The sequence below is a fragment of the Thunnus thynnus genome, chromosome 12, assembly GCF_963924715.1.
Source record: "Thunnus thynnus chromosome 12, fThuThy2.1, whole genome shotgun sequence".
Classification (NCBI taxonomy): Eukaryota; Metazoa; Chordata; class Actinopteri; order Scombriformes; family Scombridae; genus Thunnus; species Thunnus thynnus.
Genome location: NC_089528.1, coordinates 14,982,066 through 15,000,552, shown reverse-complemented (window position 1 = coordinate 15,000,552; position 18,487 = coordinate 14,982,066). Strand labels below are relative to the sequence as shown.

General features: G+C 42.0%; 1 protein-coding gene across 1 annotated transcript in view; it reads left to right on the top strand.

Moving 5' to 3' along the window:
• Positions 1-12,936: 12,936 nt before the first annotated feature.
• The window catches only part of LOC137194150 (glypican-1-like), a 77,224-nt gene continuing 71,673 nt past the window's right edge, over positions 12,937-18,487 (top strand). Inside the window, exons 1-2 of the mRNA XM_067605758.1 lie at positions 12,937-13,074; positions 13,206-13,768. Of these exons, the coding sequence (XP_067461859.1) occupies positions 13,609-13,768 (160 nt within the window). The 5' untranslated portion in view covers positions 12,937-13,074; positions 13,206-13,608. The remainder of the gene's footprint in view (positions 13,075-13,205; positions 13,769-18,487) is intronic.

The window sequence follows — 18,487 nt, the reverse complement described above, 5'->3', positions numbered from 1 at the left end:
ATCTATATCAACTTTCATCTTAGATTGAACAAGATGATAAATATTATATATAAAGAATCGGAATAGATTTTAACCTGACCATTAGGGGTTAAACAGCAGCACTTATCGAGCATCAGTGTGTGAATTGAACCTTCGCCGGCCTTTTTGTTGTTGTTTTAATTAATGCAGACATTACAGTGCATTACACGGTAACTTGACAGAGATAACACATGAACAGGTAACAGTGACCCTGATAGTGGCACAGTGACATCACTGGACATCCATGTAAGTGAGGGGATGCTATAGGGTACTGCTGGGGGAGAACAACTGAGTCAGGCTGGCTGATTTTTTTCGCTCATTCGTTCCTGAGTAGGCCTGGGAGGGCACTGGCCAGTCATAGATCTGATCCCTTTTGGAATCTGCCCTCAGACCTTCAGGAGTGGCCAGTTCTGTAGGGATAGTGAGGAATATTGTTGTTTTAATCAGATAGACTCAGTTCTCTGTCCTCAAATTTTGCCAGCCTTGCTGCTGCTTATATTCATCAGACTAATGTGGGTTGTGGGTGGAAGTAAACAAGCCACCTTTACTGCAGTGGCGTCTCAAAAAACCTGTGCAATAACACTGTTTTGTATTTGAACGACTAACTGCTTTTATGCCGCTTTTGCTAAGTTGTGCACACAGGAGATCCTGCTGCTCCATGCTGTTGAAACAGGGGTTATATGTAGTCTAGATGTCTAAGATTCTTTTCAACAAGAAAAAAACAGCCCAGTTTTAATAGATGCTTTTTCATCTGCAAATAAATATAATCAGCTTACTTAAACTTAGGAATGCTCCGTCTGACAGGATACTCTTTGTATATTTTACATTTCCTCGCTGCAAGAATAAAATTTCACTTTGACAGTTTTATATGTCTCAGAATGTTTTTAAATTATGTATCTAATCTGGTTACAATGTAAGACATCATAGATCGCAAGTGTGTTCATTTATAACTATATGCCAACTTAATGTATCTTAAATATTTCAATTGATTTTTTGCATTATTACAAAAGTAATGTTATTTCAGTCATAGTTTTAGTTAGTTATTCTCCCAACACCTTTCTTATGACCAATTTCATACCAGTGTTTCAAGGCTGAATATCATTCACATGATGTTCGTATTTGGTGTTTGTGTTTTTTTACTATGCCACTGCAGAAATAGTGGCATGGCTGTAGTACACAACACATATATCAGCCCGTGGATTAGTCTCTATATTTGACTAGCAGATGCAAATAGACATTTTTCACAATAGGCATTTTGACATGTCAAAGCAGAAAAGGCACAGGTGCAATTTATAACATTAATGATGGCTGTATTCCATTTAGTTCTTCCTAATTCATGACTCTGTTATAGTGCATGATGGTTCACCAGTATGGCTTCCTTGGACACTTTAATGGAACTGAGCCATTGTTGATGTTATCATTTGCACATGTGCTTTTACTGCTATGATGAGTCAAAATGTCTGCTATGAAAAAGGTCTTTTATTGTACACAACATACACATGACACATATACATTCATGCATGTGCTCACAAAAGACCCAAAGTTATTTCCTGGCCCATGAAAGAAACATAAGTGCTTGCTGAGGATGAGTTGTCATTAGAATGTATTGTGTCTTAATAAGGCAGCGCAGAGGGGCCCGAACATTAGTCACCATGAAAGTCTGGCTGTTAGGAAAACAGATTAACTATGTCACCACATGACAATCGCCAGCCAGAGAGAAATGTAGCCCCAAAAGCATGAGCTCCCATTCCAATTAGACCGGTCGGGTCTGCATAGGTGTGTGTGTGGTGAGAGGCGTGATTGAGGAGCTTGTGTGTGTGTGTGTGATTAAGGAGTGTGTGTGTGTGTGTGTGTGTGTGTGTGTGTGCGTGTGTGTGTGTGTGTGTGTGTGCGCGTGTGTGTCTGTCACACATGTTCAAGGCTGGCCAGCATCTCATGTTAAATTCTCTGTCAGGCTCGTTCTGTTTGGCATGCTACAGGCAGCCTCCTCCCTCATGTCCTGGAGATGGATGAGCACTGGTGTGAATGCTCCCTTGGGTGCCATTCCACCTCTCCAGCTCTCTCTCCCTCTCTTTCTATCTCTATCAGTTTGGAACTGAACTCACATATTCCCCTGTATGACTATTGTATTATTTGGGCCCTCCTTTTTTAATTTATTCCTTCCTTTGCCCTGTCAGGATTTTTTTCCTTGTGCTTTTTTTTTATCTGACTGCATGACATCAATAAGTTCTTTTTCTAACATCGTTTGGTGTTTCACTATGGGGAATCACCTCGATGTGACCAACTACAGAAGCTCCAATGACACCACATCTGTCAGTGACAAACAGGTCAAACTTCGCTCAGGGCACGCCTCCTCGCATTACCACAGTTGATCAACCCCTCTCAAATCATTCTCAATTTCTTCCCATGAAAAACTATACAAAACTCCCTCAGCTCATCTAGGCGAGCTTGGATACCTGCTCAACAGTTCACAGACAACCCGTTAAGGACTACATTGCCGAACGCAGTTCCAAGCTTCAGTCTGGATTTGCTGAATAAGTCCTTCGTAAGAAGTGTACTTTGCTGTTACACAGGATCATTCCATTCGGAGCAGCTTCCACAGCAAGGCGAGCTGTTCCTCCGGCTACCCTGTAATGACTTACTGATGTGGCTGGTGACTGTGTAACATTATACCCACTGGCTAACACGTTACGACGAGTCTACCAGGGTTCACTTAGCTTTAGTTTGTTAGCTGAGCTGAATACCTGGAGTTCAGCTAACATGTCATGAAGAGCAGACTCTTACAGTGCACAGTTAGCTCTGGCTAAACCCTGTGTGCAAGTGCTAGGGACCAGCAGGCTAATGTGCTGTGGCGCGCCTAGTACAGCTAAATATTTATACAATTTTCTTCCTTTCTAGTTGCCATATCTTCAGCCGCTACCCTAAGGGTCGGAACCGAAGATTGAAGAGGCTGTGTTTCGCCTGTGTATCCATCTCGGGCAAGGACCCTCATCCTATGTGCATAGCTTGTATGGGCGCTAAACATACTCAAGCGTCGCTAGCCCCCAGTCATGTTCCCACTGCACATCAATGCCAGAAAAGATCCCGGAAGATCCTTGAATTCGGACCAGGCTGTGAGGATACAGAGAGTGATGCCATCTCTGACCTCCTCGACATGGACAAGATGAGTGAAGAAGAGGATGACTCCACCTTCCCTGTTCAACATTCCAGACCCCCAGGTCTGCAAAGGGGCCACATCGAAATTGGGGAGACAATGGCCCGCAGCGCAGGATGCCGAGGGGATGGAGAGAGACCTGTATGATAGTAAGAGGCTGCTACCGGCCCAACCACCAACAAAACAACTCATACCAGCAGTGCCTGCTTGTATGAAGGAAATGAGCCAGTACTGGTCCAGTCCGTTTAAGAGTAAGCTTCCCACCAAGAGCTACTTTAAGCTGGGGGAACTGGGGCTGGCTGAACCCCCAGTGTTTGAGCCTTCAGTGACTTATCACCTCCACCCTAACCGCTGCTGTCTCTCAGCATCCTCAACCCCTCTCAAATCCTCAGCTTCTAGAGTAGGTGTTTCACTATCACTTCCCTCCTTGCATATACACAGAAAGAAGCTGGTCTAGAATGATTTGAGAGGGGTTGGTTGACTGTGGTAATATGATGGGGCGTGCCCTGAGCACAGTTTGACCTGTCTGTCACTGACAGACATGGTGTCATCAGAGCTTCCATAGTTGGTCACGCCAAGGGGATTCCCCATAGTGGAACACCTCACTCTGTTATCAAAGAACAAGGGATTACGTTAAGTAACCCAAAGTAATATTTGCATGAATGTTATACTTGGAGCGTGAATGTTAACTCATTAATGTGCTGGTTTGTGTATTTGTGAGAGCATGTAGGCTTCATGTGTGTGTATCTGTGTGACCCAGGATGAATGAATGTGTTGGTAGACAGGAGCATCATTGATTGGCTCTGATTATGGATTCAGAGACGCCTGCTGCTGTCCAATTCTGCAGGACCTGAGAGAGGGGAAATCAATGTTGCAGGGCCACTAGGCCTTCACCCTCATACTTATAACACGTACACTCTCCCCTCCTCATACCAGACGGGATTTGGATTACGTTAATGACACAAAACACATTGCTGGGTGACTTGTGTTCTGTTGGGACAACAACATTCCAGTGCATTGTTTTATTTTGACTTGGCACAGTACTAACTGGACTAGAGATGACTTTACACAGGCATATTCTCATGTATTCTCAAGTATTCTCAGGAGGCAGGGTGAGATTGGGGGGTTGGGGTCAAGAAACCAGTAGCTGAAAATTTCCTTATAAATATAGTATCTGGATTATATATTAATCAGTGAGCTTGATAATATGCAGGGCTAAGAACATAAGCTACATTGCCACCATAAATTACACTAATGTCAGTGATGCCCTATGGCAATAATAATAATGATTTACAATGACAAACAAGAACATTTTAATGATTATTCCATTCATATAGTAATTTAGGAGCAATGACATGATTTATGGTAGCTTTGTGAAGCAAAAATGAATCCTAATGTTTCACAAACAAACTTGGGACAAAATTCCACCAAAATCTAGCAACAAGAGAACCAATAGGCCACTACTGTACTCTTAATGGCAAGTTTTGGAGGTAATCTAGTGGAAATGTATGATATTTTACATATTTTATAAATGCTTTGACACAAATGGTTTGCAGTATTTGGGATGTTACTTGAAAAATGTACATTACTTTATTAATTACAAATAAACACAACTGCAAAATACTTGCATAATATATTACTTTACTTTACTTTCATTACTCAGCACAGCTCTAAGTGAAAACTGGCTTCAAACAATGAAATCCTCTACATTGCGCATTCTGTATTGAACAGGCGCAAAAAAAGGAAACAAGACATTATGGTATAAGAAGTCAGCCTATGTATTCTTTTTGGTAACAAACTTTGCTTACTGACCATTACCAGCTATCTTAAAGGTATAGTATGCACGATTTTCCTAAAAAACAATATATGTATATATGTCCCTGTCAATCATCACTTATGAACCACTAGAAGTGTGTGGCAGTAAATTTATCTGCAGAGACCCGGCCTTCTGCCCGTATTTTCTTATTTTTCTGCTGTGTTTGGGACGCTTCTCGGCATCAACCTTTGGGCAGTGGGTGTGTAGCGCCCAGCCAATAAAAGGGCTCAGGGTGTGAGGTTGGAACTCATAGCATAGTGACCAGGTTACATTGCTGTCTCCGTCTCTCTCCACTGCTCTCTGTCTGTGTGTCTGTTTGACCAAAGGTTTTGTTCTCGGTAGCATCAGTCTCTCTTCCCATTCACTCTCTAGCTTGCTTGACCACCCCTGCTCACTCTCTCTCTCTCTCTCTCTCTCTCTCTAGGTCTGCTCTCAGCTCGCTCTAGTGTCGTTGAGCCAGGGAGGAGGGGACAACTTTGAATGATGTGCTTACAAACACCAAGTGACAAATCCTGCATAGTATGCCTTTAACGTTAGCCGCAGTGACTGCACACGGCACTCCTGACATTCACCTGAAGCTGCAGAGTTCACGTGCTTTCAACTCTAAACAAAACCATCCGATTCTGGGAGGTTAATGATAGCAAGCATGTAAATAGGGCAATTCCTTTTGTGAAGGCTATGACCCTCCAGTCCCTGCGCCAAGCTAACATTACCCGACAAGTCTGTCCACTGATCACAGAGATACCCAACTTATTCAACCCTCCATCAAACTCCTCATAAGAGAGTAAAAAAGCTCCCTAACTTGTCAAAGCACAGTATAGGAGCAATGACGGGATTAGTAATTGTAGTGAATATCAGATTGTAATTCTCCTGAAAAAGAAATCACATTACTGTAATTCATTACTAAGTTACAACGTCACTTAATTTTTAACTTTAAATCCTACATCCCAACTGTTTATCAATGGAGCAATTAGTTTTTTTGCTAATTTTCACAATCTGACTAGACATAGCAGAAAAATCATAGGTGCAAATAATAATCAATTATGGCTGCTGTCTATTTGAGAAACAGTTCCAGGGCCCTGGTACTGTGTATGATGGCTTCCTGACACAGCAGTGCAATGGAGTCATGGTTAATGTTTTTAATTACACCTGCGTCTATTATTAAAAACTGGTGACTTAATTCTCTAGGAGCAGAATATGAACAGTGTAGATTTTCACAATACAGCAATAACACTAATGCTTTGATATTATCACATGTAAGTCAATTATAAATAAAGCTGACTTCACTTAATTTTTGATATTCCTATTAAGGAAACAAACATAGTGCCCACACACTGACTCCAATCTACACATTCATTCAAACACTAAGACATACAAAATTTGACTTGATAAAGATCCAATCAGAATCAAAATGTTATTTAAATAAATCTGTAGAGCCTGAGTCTTGCCCAGTTGGTACTTTTCTCCTTCAATAATGGTTTTAGATAGCTTTGCACTTACAAATTATGTCATATAGTGTTTATAGTCTTTCTCCTCTGATGTCCCGAGAAATAAAAGAGCCTCTCACTTGTAAAGCAAGCATGTACAGTATGCATCACTGATTGTGACAATGTTACATGCTACGCAAGCACACAGGTGTTACATGTGCTGCAGTAAATGACACTTCACTCAAAAGGGCCTTTTGCATCAGTGATGAGACACACAGCGTTTTCCACTTCAGGCTGTAGGAAATGTACACCAAGTATTGCGCTTCATTTGAAATCAAACCAAAGACAGTTTCCCAGCTGACATATTTATAAGCTAGATTTGTTTTACAATCCAGTTTACAGCACCATATGAGGGAAGTGCTGAGAGAATCATCCTTCTAAATGACAATCCCCCATTAGTATCTTCACTCTGATCAGAGCAGGCAAGAGAAAAAGGCTTCAGACAAACACATGCTAGTACTGAAGCCAGGCTGCTTTCAAAAATGGATTTCTCAAAATAGAAAAAAAAAAACATGCTCATGAAAGCTGGTAATTTATGTCAGTGGTAAGACTTAATACTTACACAGTCCCTTACTGTATTTGTGTCTGGTGATCAAACTGAGTCAGCACTGATACATCCCACTTTATATGCAGCAAATTGAAGCAATGTGAGGAGGAGTAATGTGATAAACTGCTTCTTTACAGGGGAGGGCTGAGGAATGTTGGAGGAATGTGTGGATATTCTTTAAATGGCAATAATGAAGGACTCCTCATAAGGGGGCTGAGAACCACACAGAGACGTGGACTCCCACTGTTTCCAAGGCCGATGTGGAGGGAGAGGCTGCCAATCTGGACGAAGATCTGCTGTAGAACCGCATACGACCTGAAGGGAGTTGAGGTTAGTTGACTCTGGACCACTGAGTTGTATTAAAAAGTCAGTTTCAATTGTCTGTTATGATACCAAGGTCACTCTCAAGGTCATCCTCAGGAAAATATTATCCAGCAGACTTGTTATTTTTGTAGCAAAGGACATAGAACTTCCCATCAGAAATGCAACGACTGTTTGTACTCCCATGCCTGTATGTTAGTAACAAACAGGCATGGGAGTTGGTTGAAAGAGGTCATCTGAGTCTCTCAGTTTGTCATCGCTTCCCACGAGCTTATGAGCTTTCATGGTGAGAGGCAGATGAGGAGAGTGGCTAATCTATCCTCTTAGACATATGACAAATAGAGGAGGTGAAATATTTATATGAGAACAGCATGCAGGCAAATGAAGAGATTAATTGGATGAGGTTGGTGCAGGAATGAGGAGACACCACAGCCAGATGGGTACAGTTTGCCATTGTGTATGAAAGAGAAAGACATGGGAAAAAGTCCAGCGTTTGAGTTAGTGCAGGCCTCTTATTGGATATGTCTACATAAATGAGATGTGTGCTCTCTTTTCTGTTTTAATGACTACACAAGCAACTACACATTAACAAATATTAAAACACTGCATTCAGTGGCCATTATTCAAATGTAAGTGGTGATTCAATTAAATTCCACGCAGTATAGGATTTATTTTTGAATCTGCACTCCACTAGATCCTGTGGTAACTTATGATGCAGTAATTTGTGGTGTTTTAATAGCGGATTTCATTATATTGTGATGTGTACCTAAGATTTTGTCTCCTCCTGTGTCCATGCTCAGAGAAGACTGGAATGTGCTCAGATTACTGAGCAGAAAAAGTGCCAGGATGCCCACAGAGACATACAAAGACACAACGCAACACACCACAGGGAGCATTTCTCATCAACAACAGTGCCTGTTTACAAGAATAACCCCAAAGAATTCAAGGATCAGACCACATTGGCCATTGGTTGTTTTCAACTAATTCTAACCCTTTTCTTCTTTCTTCTGAAAACTCTGTTTTTATTCCATTCCTGCATTTTATCCTTTCCACTTTGAAAGTACAATCCCTCCCTGCTACTTTTCTCCCAACTCACTCCTGTCATTTTCACCATGTCATCCATCATCATATTCTCTCCCTCCTTATCTTGCCTCATAAGCTCACACCCCCTCCTCCTCCCAGTTTCTCATTTTTCTCTACAGTACTATCTGTCTACCCTTTGCACTTACCATCAAAATTTCTCCTTTTTCTGTCATCATCTGTCTCTCGCAACTGGGGAGGGCTCCGCGTGTGGAGATATGCAGATCCACTGTTTGTGGAGGCTGTGTTTGCACAGACAGACACTGGGTAAATGTGGTGTGAGAAGTGATGTAGCACTGCAAAATGGCAAAGGTACAGACAAGAAGAGAAGGCAAGGTGTTAAAACAACTCTGAATTTAGGTTTTATGCATGAAGGCATTTTAACAGGACGAAGGAACGATCATTTGTTCTCATGAGACATGGATAGGAAGAGGAAGAAGATAGAAAAGACAGAACAGAAAGTGTACATACAAGACAAAATAGAGATGAACTGAAGAAAAGACAATGAACAAGAAAAGAGAATGGGAAGAAACAGTCCCGGTGAGTAATGTGTATAGCACTCCGGTGAATGTGCTGAACTCAGGCTAATGGTTGACATAAAAACCCAGTGAAGAGGCAGAATCGATGCTATCTGTAAGAGGCCAGGATGAGACTGGTTTTAGGGAGAGGACACGATGATCTCCCTCTAAAAGCTGATTACATCTGTTGAAACAGCACACTGATATTTACATAGAAACCCTGCTGAGTCCCGGCAGTGAGCCCTGTAAGCAAGCCAAACCTGCTGCTCCTTCACTGCATCACGTTATTTTTTAAGAAGAACCTCTATCAGATTTGGCTGTACCCTGCCTTTTTTTGGTCATTGATGTCCTCACAAAACTGTACTCATGATGTGGGATGGGTGAGGGCACTCTGCACTCCGTTCAATGCCACAGTATGAAAAGAATAAAAATGAAAAAATATTCCTTTGCACAATTTTCTTACGGTTACATAAGCTGACCTTCAACTGCCTTTTTGGTGTGTCCCTCACATGCAACATCTAAAACTGATTTGGGAACAAAAGTGCACCTGCATTGCCCAAAACTAGAATCTAATGTTAATTTTACTTTAACAGATGTTAAATACAGCAACAGATTTCAAAACTATTATGACTGCACTGCAAAATCTTTTGCAGAGCAAAGGTGAAAACACAGAGGCCTCTAGTTTTAAAGCACTAAACTGGTGGAATCAGCCTTTAATGTCCAAGTGCTACATTTTGGATGTTGCACTCCTGAGGATTATGAATATTCTAACCTGTATAATATTCTACAGGATGCTGATGCATCTCCTGATGCCTTCATATCACAGAAATACAATAATATATTGTTCAAATAAACCCTGCTGTGAATGATGCAATTTGAATGAATGTTTTTTTTTTAAAATAGTTCAGCATTTTGGAAAATACGCTTCTTCACTTTCTTGTTGAGAGTTAGATCAGAGGATGATACAACTCTGTATATCTCTGTCTGTGCATAAGTACAGAGCTAGAGACAGAAATAAATTAATCTAGTTTAACATAAAGACTGGAAGAAGAAAGAGACACCTAAAAAAAACTCAGATTACAGAAGTTAGGTGTACAATACTTAACCAACAGGGAAAGCTGACATTGCTGTAGTCAGCACAGAGGAGCACGAACCAATGCAGGTGCAGGTCCACTACAGTGATCAACAGGAAGAGCAGCATTGAGAGCAGTGGTTCTGATTAAGCTATCTTAGGCTATGCTGGAGTCTTAGTCACTGAAATTGTGTGGATGAAAAATGGAGACACTACTGCCTGGGCACTCTCTTTAGAGTTGACTGGGCTTATCCTGGTTGTCTGTGTACATATTGAATATCAGAATTTCAGTGTCCACACACTGTAAAGTCTACAGAGCATTTAGAGGAAAAAGACTCTGCTAACATTTTCTTTCATTCGTCTCAAGTGTGAGTGCTTTTTGCCCGAAAGGTGTGGTCGAACATCTGTCATATTTCAGTATGGCAGCAATATAATTTTCACTAGAAAACCTCATCACGCCCGAAAATGCCCACCACATAATTACTGCATGTATTCACTGAACTGACAGTTGCTTGGTTGTACAGTCTTTTCACCCCATTCTCTCCTTTCTCTTTGCTACCATTCCGCCTTCCCCTCTGTTGCTCTCCCCGGTCTCCCGAACTTCCCCCAGCATCCTGCTCCTCATTAGAAGGCCTTTCATGGTCAGAGGCAATAAAACTTCAATGGGAGGCAGCCTGAAGAAAACATGGCTGTTCTGAGGCTTTACTGAGCGTTAATTACATGATCTCCATCCCAGACATCGGAGGGCCAATCAGTTACTCCAGCAGCGCTGCCGACCTATGGCCACATGTGGGACGCAGTCAGACACATAAACTCACATTACACACACACCAACTGTCTATGTGCACTCACATATACACATATAGGAATACAAACAGTCATGCACAAACCCATATATAACATGGACAGACATATCATCACACACACACTTTGAGGCCACTAGACTTATTAACCTCTGGCCACATATGCTTAACTCTGCCCGGTATTCCCCCACAGCAGCAAGAAAAGTGCAGCAACCATATTGCACATAATTAGAAAGTGGTTTCCGTCTGCTGTATGGCACATTTACACAATTCTCAACTTAGGCCGAGTGTCTGCAACACTGTAGTGCCAGATTCTCCCGAGTCTACATGCACAGGCTGCAAATGAGTAAGACACTTGACATTGCAGAACGAAGGTGTAATTCATGCCTGCTCATTTCAGAGCTGTAATAATGGGTAGCAAGTGTAGCTATTTGTCAGTTAGTGATATGTGAGACGCTGTCCTCTTTGTTTAGACTCATCTAGTCATGGCGAACAGACTATAGAGTAACATTTCCTAATGTATTCATAAACAACGTCTGCCTTCATAAATAGAATGATTGGGAGGCAGGAAATGACTGTTCTCGCCGCATGACTCTCCTTTTCTCTACTCTCATTTCTCTCTCTGCTTCTCATTTTTGTTTGTCTCTCTGTCGTGTGACGGACAGTTATTTCAGGCTATACTGGAGTTTTTTCCATGTGTCACTGCGATAATGTGTGGTGACATCTCCTTCCGCAAACAATCCTTAATAAGCATCTCCCACAGGAGTGACACCATCAAGCACCATCTGATTCAATTTCACACATTGAGATGACTAAGGATACTTTTTATGTTGAGTGAGAGAACTGTATGTCCCTTTTTTTCTACAGTTTAATATTTGCATAACATAGCTAGGATATTAAGCCTACACACATAGGGTGAGTTTCTGCAACATGAATCCCTTAACACTAGTTGTGGATTCTTCCTGTTTATACCAGGAATGCATCAGTTTTGGAAAACATGACTTTGCACTAAAACCAACGCAATACCCGAAGAGAAATCAGCTCGCTCATTACAGCATGAGACCTTTAAGCTCGAAAGCTGCTTCATTGGAAGAGGGTCCTGCATTTGAACCAACTTGAACTGAGTGACCTTTTTCCTTTTGTGACTTTTCCCCTCTCCTACAAAAACTGAAAAACAAAAACAAACATTGGTTATTGCTGCCATAGGCTGTGACAAGGCCGCTGGATCTGGAGCTGGGAAGCAGGAGTCACTGATCCTATTAGAAGTAATGAATAAACAGAAGAATTCCAAGTATGTACAAAATGTACTTCATAAACACAGCATTTCCTTTAGAGATGCAAGAAGAAGCAGACCTTTCAGGCTTTCACTAAACAAAACCAATTTAGTAAACAGCATTCATATATTTTTTTGAATACAAGCATGTTGACAGCACAACACAAGTGCAAACTTATTACTGAGGGTGAATATAGTTAATGTTTCTTGTCCTCTGTTTTCCACTTTAAATCAAGCCTGAAACTTCATTTTCAGGCTGAAACACACACACGGAAACTCAGATAATGAAGGCATTTTGCAGGTGACAGGTAAACTAGGAACAGCACAGGGCAGGTACTGACTTGTTGGCCCTTTAATTGCACCTTGAGGAGTGATATGGCACATGTATACAGGTACTCTCTGCAGAGTGGAGGAGAGCTACTCAACATTGACCTATATTGGTGGGAGGGTACTGGATGGGGTCGAGTGCACACCTACAGTTCACCTGTGACACCTGGCTGGTGGAGATCAAGCTGTCAGGACGCGCAGCGCGCATTCCTTCACTGAGAACCAGACCACGTTAAGATACAACACACACACACACACACACACACACACACACGCGCGCGCACACACACACACACACACACACACACACACACACACACACACACACACAGGCTAATACAAAATCACAGATGTTTTCTAAACTACACCCACGAATCAAACCTGTAAGACAGTAATGCAGACAGAATTAAACGGAAATGGCAGGAGAACGCAAAACCTTATGCTCTCTCTCTCTCTCTCTCTCTCTCTCTCTCTCTCTCTCTCTCTCTCTGTCTCTCTCTCTCTCTGTCTCTCTCTCTCCCCCCGCCTCCTCCTCTTTCTACAGAGTGGCAGCGCTGGCATAGCATCGTTCAACCCTGTTCTAGACTGGAAACGAGCTGCGGTAGCTGCCTGTGCGCACCTCTTTACTCAGATCCCTCCGGGGCCGTCAAAATAGCCGGTAGGCGTGCGGCGACAGAACCAGGCTGCACAGCGTCAGCGCAATATAGTGCTATTTTCTGACATGACTTACATTATTTCAGCTGTAAGTGCGTAACCTAATTCTTTCATCTCTTGCTTCTGCCTCTCTAGGTGAGCCAACACTCTAAACCTCAACTGTGGAATATATGAGACAGACAGGAGATCTGCGCTCATCCCGTGCACTGCGTGACAAGATAAAATTATTTTGGGAAAAATAATAAGCTGCTGTCCTGTCAACATCGGCCCTGCATAATAGGAGTGGGAAGAGACGGGACCTCTGCGCTGTGAAGAGTCGCTCCTGTACCGTGCAGCAGTGCGCGGAGACCAGCCACAGACTCAGTGAACGCACTGAAAGGGCAGGAGAGAGAAAGGAAGGTGGAGGATATTTTACGCACAGCAGCACTCAGTAGCCACTGTTTGACACGCGGCTACTAACTGGGAGTCTCCGCTCCGTTTAGAACTCAACACAGTCGGATTTGCACTTGACTAAGTCCACATACAGCGATCGGTTGGGATGGATTCCTTCATCATAGCGGCTCTGGCACTGTGCTCTCTAACGGCAACAGCCTATGGGGACAAAGGGACCAGCAAAGCCAGGAGTTGCTCGGATATCAGGCAGTTTTATAGCGGCAAAGGATTCTCTGTGGACGGTGTCCCTCAGGCTGAAATATCAGGTAAGCTCCTTTAAAATACAGTCTGACCAAAGTCTGTTCCCATAATGTTGTGCGCTCTCTGATCTTACCCCCTGAACTAAAAAAATCCTAAATACCATGACACAAGTTATTTAAATTCTTTAATACACTATAAAGTACCACACAGTTGCTTTAAACTCATTGCCACTGAGTACCATAATCCCTCTGCAATCCCCCCAAGGAATGTTAGTCTATTTTGGGGCCAAACTCGCACCTGCAGTAGCACCATTTATTGTAAGAGTTCATGGGTAGATCTGACATATCCTGTAAAAATGAATGATTGTAAGTTTGAGTGTTGATTCCCAAACTCAGTTCTTTGAACTTAGTGTGGCCTGTAGCATACTGGAACTTAAAAATATGTCTTATTAAAACAAGTTTTTTTTTTTTTTTTTTTTTTTTTGGTGAGATAACCCAGTTTCTATATTTATACCTTTTGAACCTGTAGTCACACTCATTTCACGTCACATGGTAAAAGCAGAGGAGCTCTAGCTCTCAGCTATCTCTCAAGATGAAATGTTGCTTTCAAAAGATATTAAGACAGTACAGACATGTCGTAGACAATCTGGCTGTTTGATCACTGATCAAAAAAATGAGAAAGTCCCTTCAAATGTTCTCACACTCGACATTTTTGGAAAAAAACCAGTTGGCAGACCAGTACCTCGCTTTCTGTTCTCTCTTGAGTTTCCCTGTCAGTCTAAACTCTATTCATGAAGACACTCCCTAATCTTTCCTCTTTGAGCTGTCTGGTCTTTGTACTGAGGGGAATTCTTCCTTATAAATCGCCAGCCAGTCACTTGACCATGTGCTGTAACCAGCAAATATGATGTTGCTCACTGTGTCATTCATGGTCTGATGTCAGACGGTCACAAGCCCCTCTGCAGTTCAGATGATTACACGTGTGCCTCCCCTGGAATTTGGTGCAACGCTTCCACACACATGAACACACACACAGTTTACAGCAATTTCAGCTTCTACACTTACAGTAGAGTACATGCATGGACAAGACAGCAGACTGTGACCGTGCATGCTTACAAAACCACTTTCCTGTGTACAGATCCACAGGGAGTATAACTCACTTTTGAACTCACATCCTGTATATTTCATTCTTCCAAAACTGTAGAATAAGTGAATGTGAAGGACCCTTTTCCAAAAAATTGACATCAGTTGGCAAAAGGCAAATATTTGGAAACAAGAAATGAGTGTGGACATGGGAAATGTTCATCTTTTACTGTAACACTGCTGCAGTCCTTCCCAATCTGATAGCATACTGTTCCTCAAAAAGCCCCTTCAGATCTTGCGTCAGACAGCTTCTCTATGTTGTCCAATTCATTTTCCACAGAGTGCTACACTACTGTGACAGCAGATAAACTCTTCTCTCCTGTGAAGATGGCAATGTTTGTCCATTAGCGCAGGCTGAACGGCACTGAGAAGTACAAGGGTGACTTTCTGCAGTATTCACCTAAAGGTCACTCACTCAGGATGATCCTAAAGTAGAAACTGCTCTATTTTCTGATAGCATATGGGCTCGCACACAACACAGCACAGCACAGCACAGCACAGCACTGTTACAGAAAGAGCATTGTGCCTTGACAGAAATAGTATATACAGTGTGATGTGCTGTTGCTTTTCAACTTACAGATAGCAGGTGTCTCCATTTTGTTCGCACTCAGGTTTGCGATGGTCGAGAGCTGCCACTGAGTTGCATAAATGGGACGTTAAGCCTTTGTGGAACATGATATCTGATGCAAAGATATACAGTAGATTCCTACTCTGATAGGATAGGAGAGATTATAAGATTTGATGGTGAGGCAGTAATGTGATGAAACTGTTAGCTCATGTCATCACACCATACATCATAAGGTACTAAGGGCCAAGTAGCAACTGGACGCTTCTAATTTAATTGATTGACCATACTGAATAAATCATTTGACAGAATTAATGCCTGGTACCGATGAAATCCCCTTTTCTTCCAAATGTCTGTAATCCATAATGCTTTAAAGAGCGAATCTGTCTTGTCAGGACACCACCTATTCCTCTTGTTTCAATCAATGATGTGGAGCTTACTTAAGTCTGGGGTCAATGCATTCTTGGTAAGACAGAAAGTCGAGGAGTGAGACAGATATTGAAGGCCAGAAAGAGAGACATAGAGAATTGAAGAGAGAAAAAGAGATAGAGAGAGAAGGGGGAGATTTGGTGTTGTACGTTGACGATATTTCTCCCTGTGTCCCTGTCTCTTGGCTCTCAAGCATAAATAACCGCTGATATGCTTCAGTCTGGCATATTAAACACCTTAGTAAAATATGAGAGCTTTAATTTATGCCTGCAAATTATGAGCCACCTGAATGTTGTGGATGATCCCTGACATTTGCAGCAGGATATTTCCTGCTGTGACACCAGGGCTTGATCAACCTAATGAATTGGCCGGGCCTGACTCAAGGTCACATGCTGAGTACATCACCTCAGTTCAGACTGGGAGGACGATGAGAGATGACTGCATCCCAACCCTAAAAATAATGTTCTGTCACAGCCCTTTCAAAACCTCCGTACAGTTAATGAGATGCAATTCCTTGACACACAAAGTAGCTAATGTACTTCTGAAACTATTATTAAACTTCTTTTTATAGATGCACAAAACTTACATATGATAATGAAACTTGGAAGCATATGCGAATAAAGTCTGCAAGTAATTTGCCCAGAAAGAAAAATTTAAATAAAAATGTGCTCCTAAGCTAATGGAATTTCCAGGATCCAACACCTTGGGGTTTTAAAGTTGATTTTCTTTTTACCTTTGTACCTATCTTCTTTACATTTAGATTAGGCACAACTGAGTGAGAAAGGTAAGAAATCTCCAACCACATGAACACCCCCATCCCATATCGCAATCTCTGTTTGATTATGCTCAGTCAGCGATGAAAGGAGATTGCTAAATATTGCCTTCATGTCGATACACCTCATATAACAACTTGAATAGTCCCCTATTCTTAAGTAATTTGCCCTGCAGGAAAAAGCCATGCGGAAGACAGCTATTGAGTTAAGGGTGAGCTGTTTGTTATCATTGTATTGAAGCTGTGTTTACTGGACCAAGGGAACAGTATCAACTGAGCACAAATGAAAAGCAATGGCTCGCAAATAATCATGTAAACTGATTGATACTCTTAAAATGAATTTGATGATGCTAGTTTAACTTCTTTGGAGAGTAATCAGTTTCGGAAACAGCCTGTTTTGTCACTCTTTACCAAAAAATGGATGATTGATTTTCATGGGACTCATCCGTCTCCTCTCTGCGCTGCCCCCTCCCTGTCCCACCCCATCATTACAGTCTTGATGACTTATCTTTTTGTCTTTCAGAGGATGACATTCTTCATCTCTCTGTTTCCCTCTCTCATCAGCTCTTAAGGAGGGAGGCGCCAGACGCTCTTTGAAAGCAGCTGGCAGGCAATAAGTGTTAGATGCTCAATGTCATATAAGCCTATACAAAAAGACAAGCTACATTAGACATCTGCAGCAAGGCTGGTAACATTCTCATATGGCATTGGCTTTCCCATGCTGTATTTGTGTTGTTGTTGATTGCTGGTTGCTACAGGCTGACTCTGAGTCGCTCAGCACTCTAAAGCATCTCTAACCAGTGTTTGACTAATGACACAGTGGGATTGCTACTCAACAGGCCTGCTAGGAACTGTTGTTGACTAAAAACTGGCTTGTGGGTGGAAATATGGGCTGATCAGTGGGGGTAGCCCACAGCTAAAAGTATGGGAATGTTTTGAACTCAGCAGCTGGACTACAAACATGGGTCTAAGTCTCGAAATGTATTATAGCGTTATAGCATTGTAGCTAAAACAGCATAGATTTTCCCAAATTGAGTAGAAAATCTTCCTGGGCAACTCTCACCTCTTTGACTGAGGCTAATGATTAGATTATGGCTGCTAGTGTGTTTGCTGCCCCCTACGCCACTCCCCAGCCAGAGGTTAAATTGTGATAGGAGTCTCCTGCTGGCACAAAACATAGCTGACCAGCCAGATGGAGGCTGTTAAATCAACAAGAAACACTGCACTAATCAATTTAAAGAAACTTTTGGGAAATTACAGTATTTTTATTTGATCCTTATTGGTGTACAAGCACCCAGCTGTCAAATGTGGCCCATCTGAGTGTTCATGGCCTGCAGTAAAATTCAGATCATGTACATTGTTGTATGTATTTAAGCTCTTGATCTCTGCGGACATACTTATATAGTAACTGTATATTTTTCACTGGATGCTGTTTGCTTAAGACCCTCCGGCTTTTCTCTCCACCAGCGTGCCCCCCTGTGAAGCTGCTTGACCTGTGGTGGTACTTCACTCTTGTCCCCTCAGCAATGTGCTCTCATGCCAGTCAGATGATTAAAAAAATATGTTGACAGTGTTAGCAATGATTTTAGCATTATCGTTCCATTGCATTATTATCAGCATACTCTAAAGTGGATATATTATGTTGATAGGAAAAGGCTATAATATAGTTGGCACCAAATGGGCAAGTGAGGTGGGCACTCCCATAATGAACCCTCCTTAGAAGTTGGCATGGAAACTTGAACTGCGTCCAAATTCAGGGGCACAAAGCACATGAAGGACACCTGGCAAGTAGTATATCACAGTGTATATCCATTGGGAAGTAATGACAATCCTATGTTTGCTTGCGGTTCTGTTACTAATTTAGATGCATGTTTTG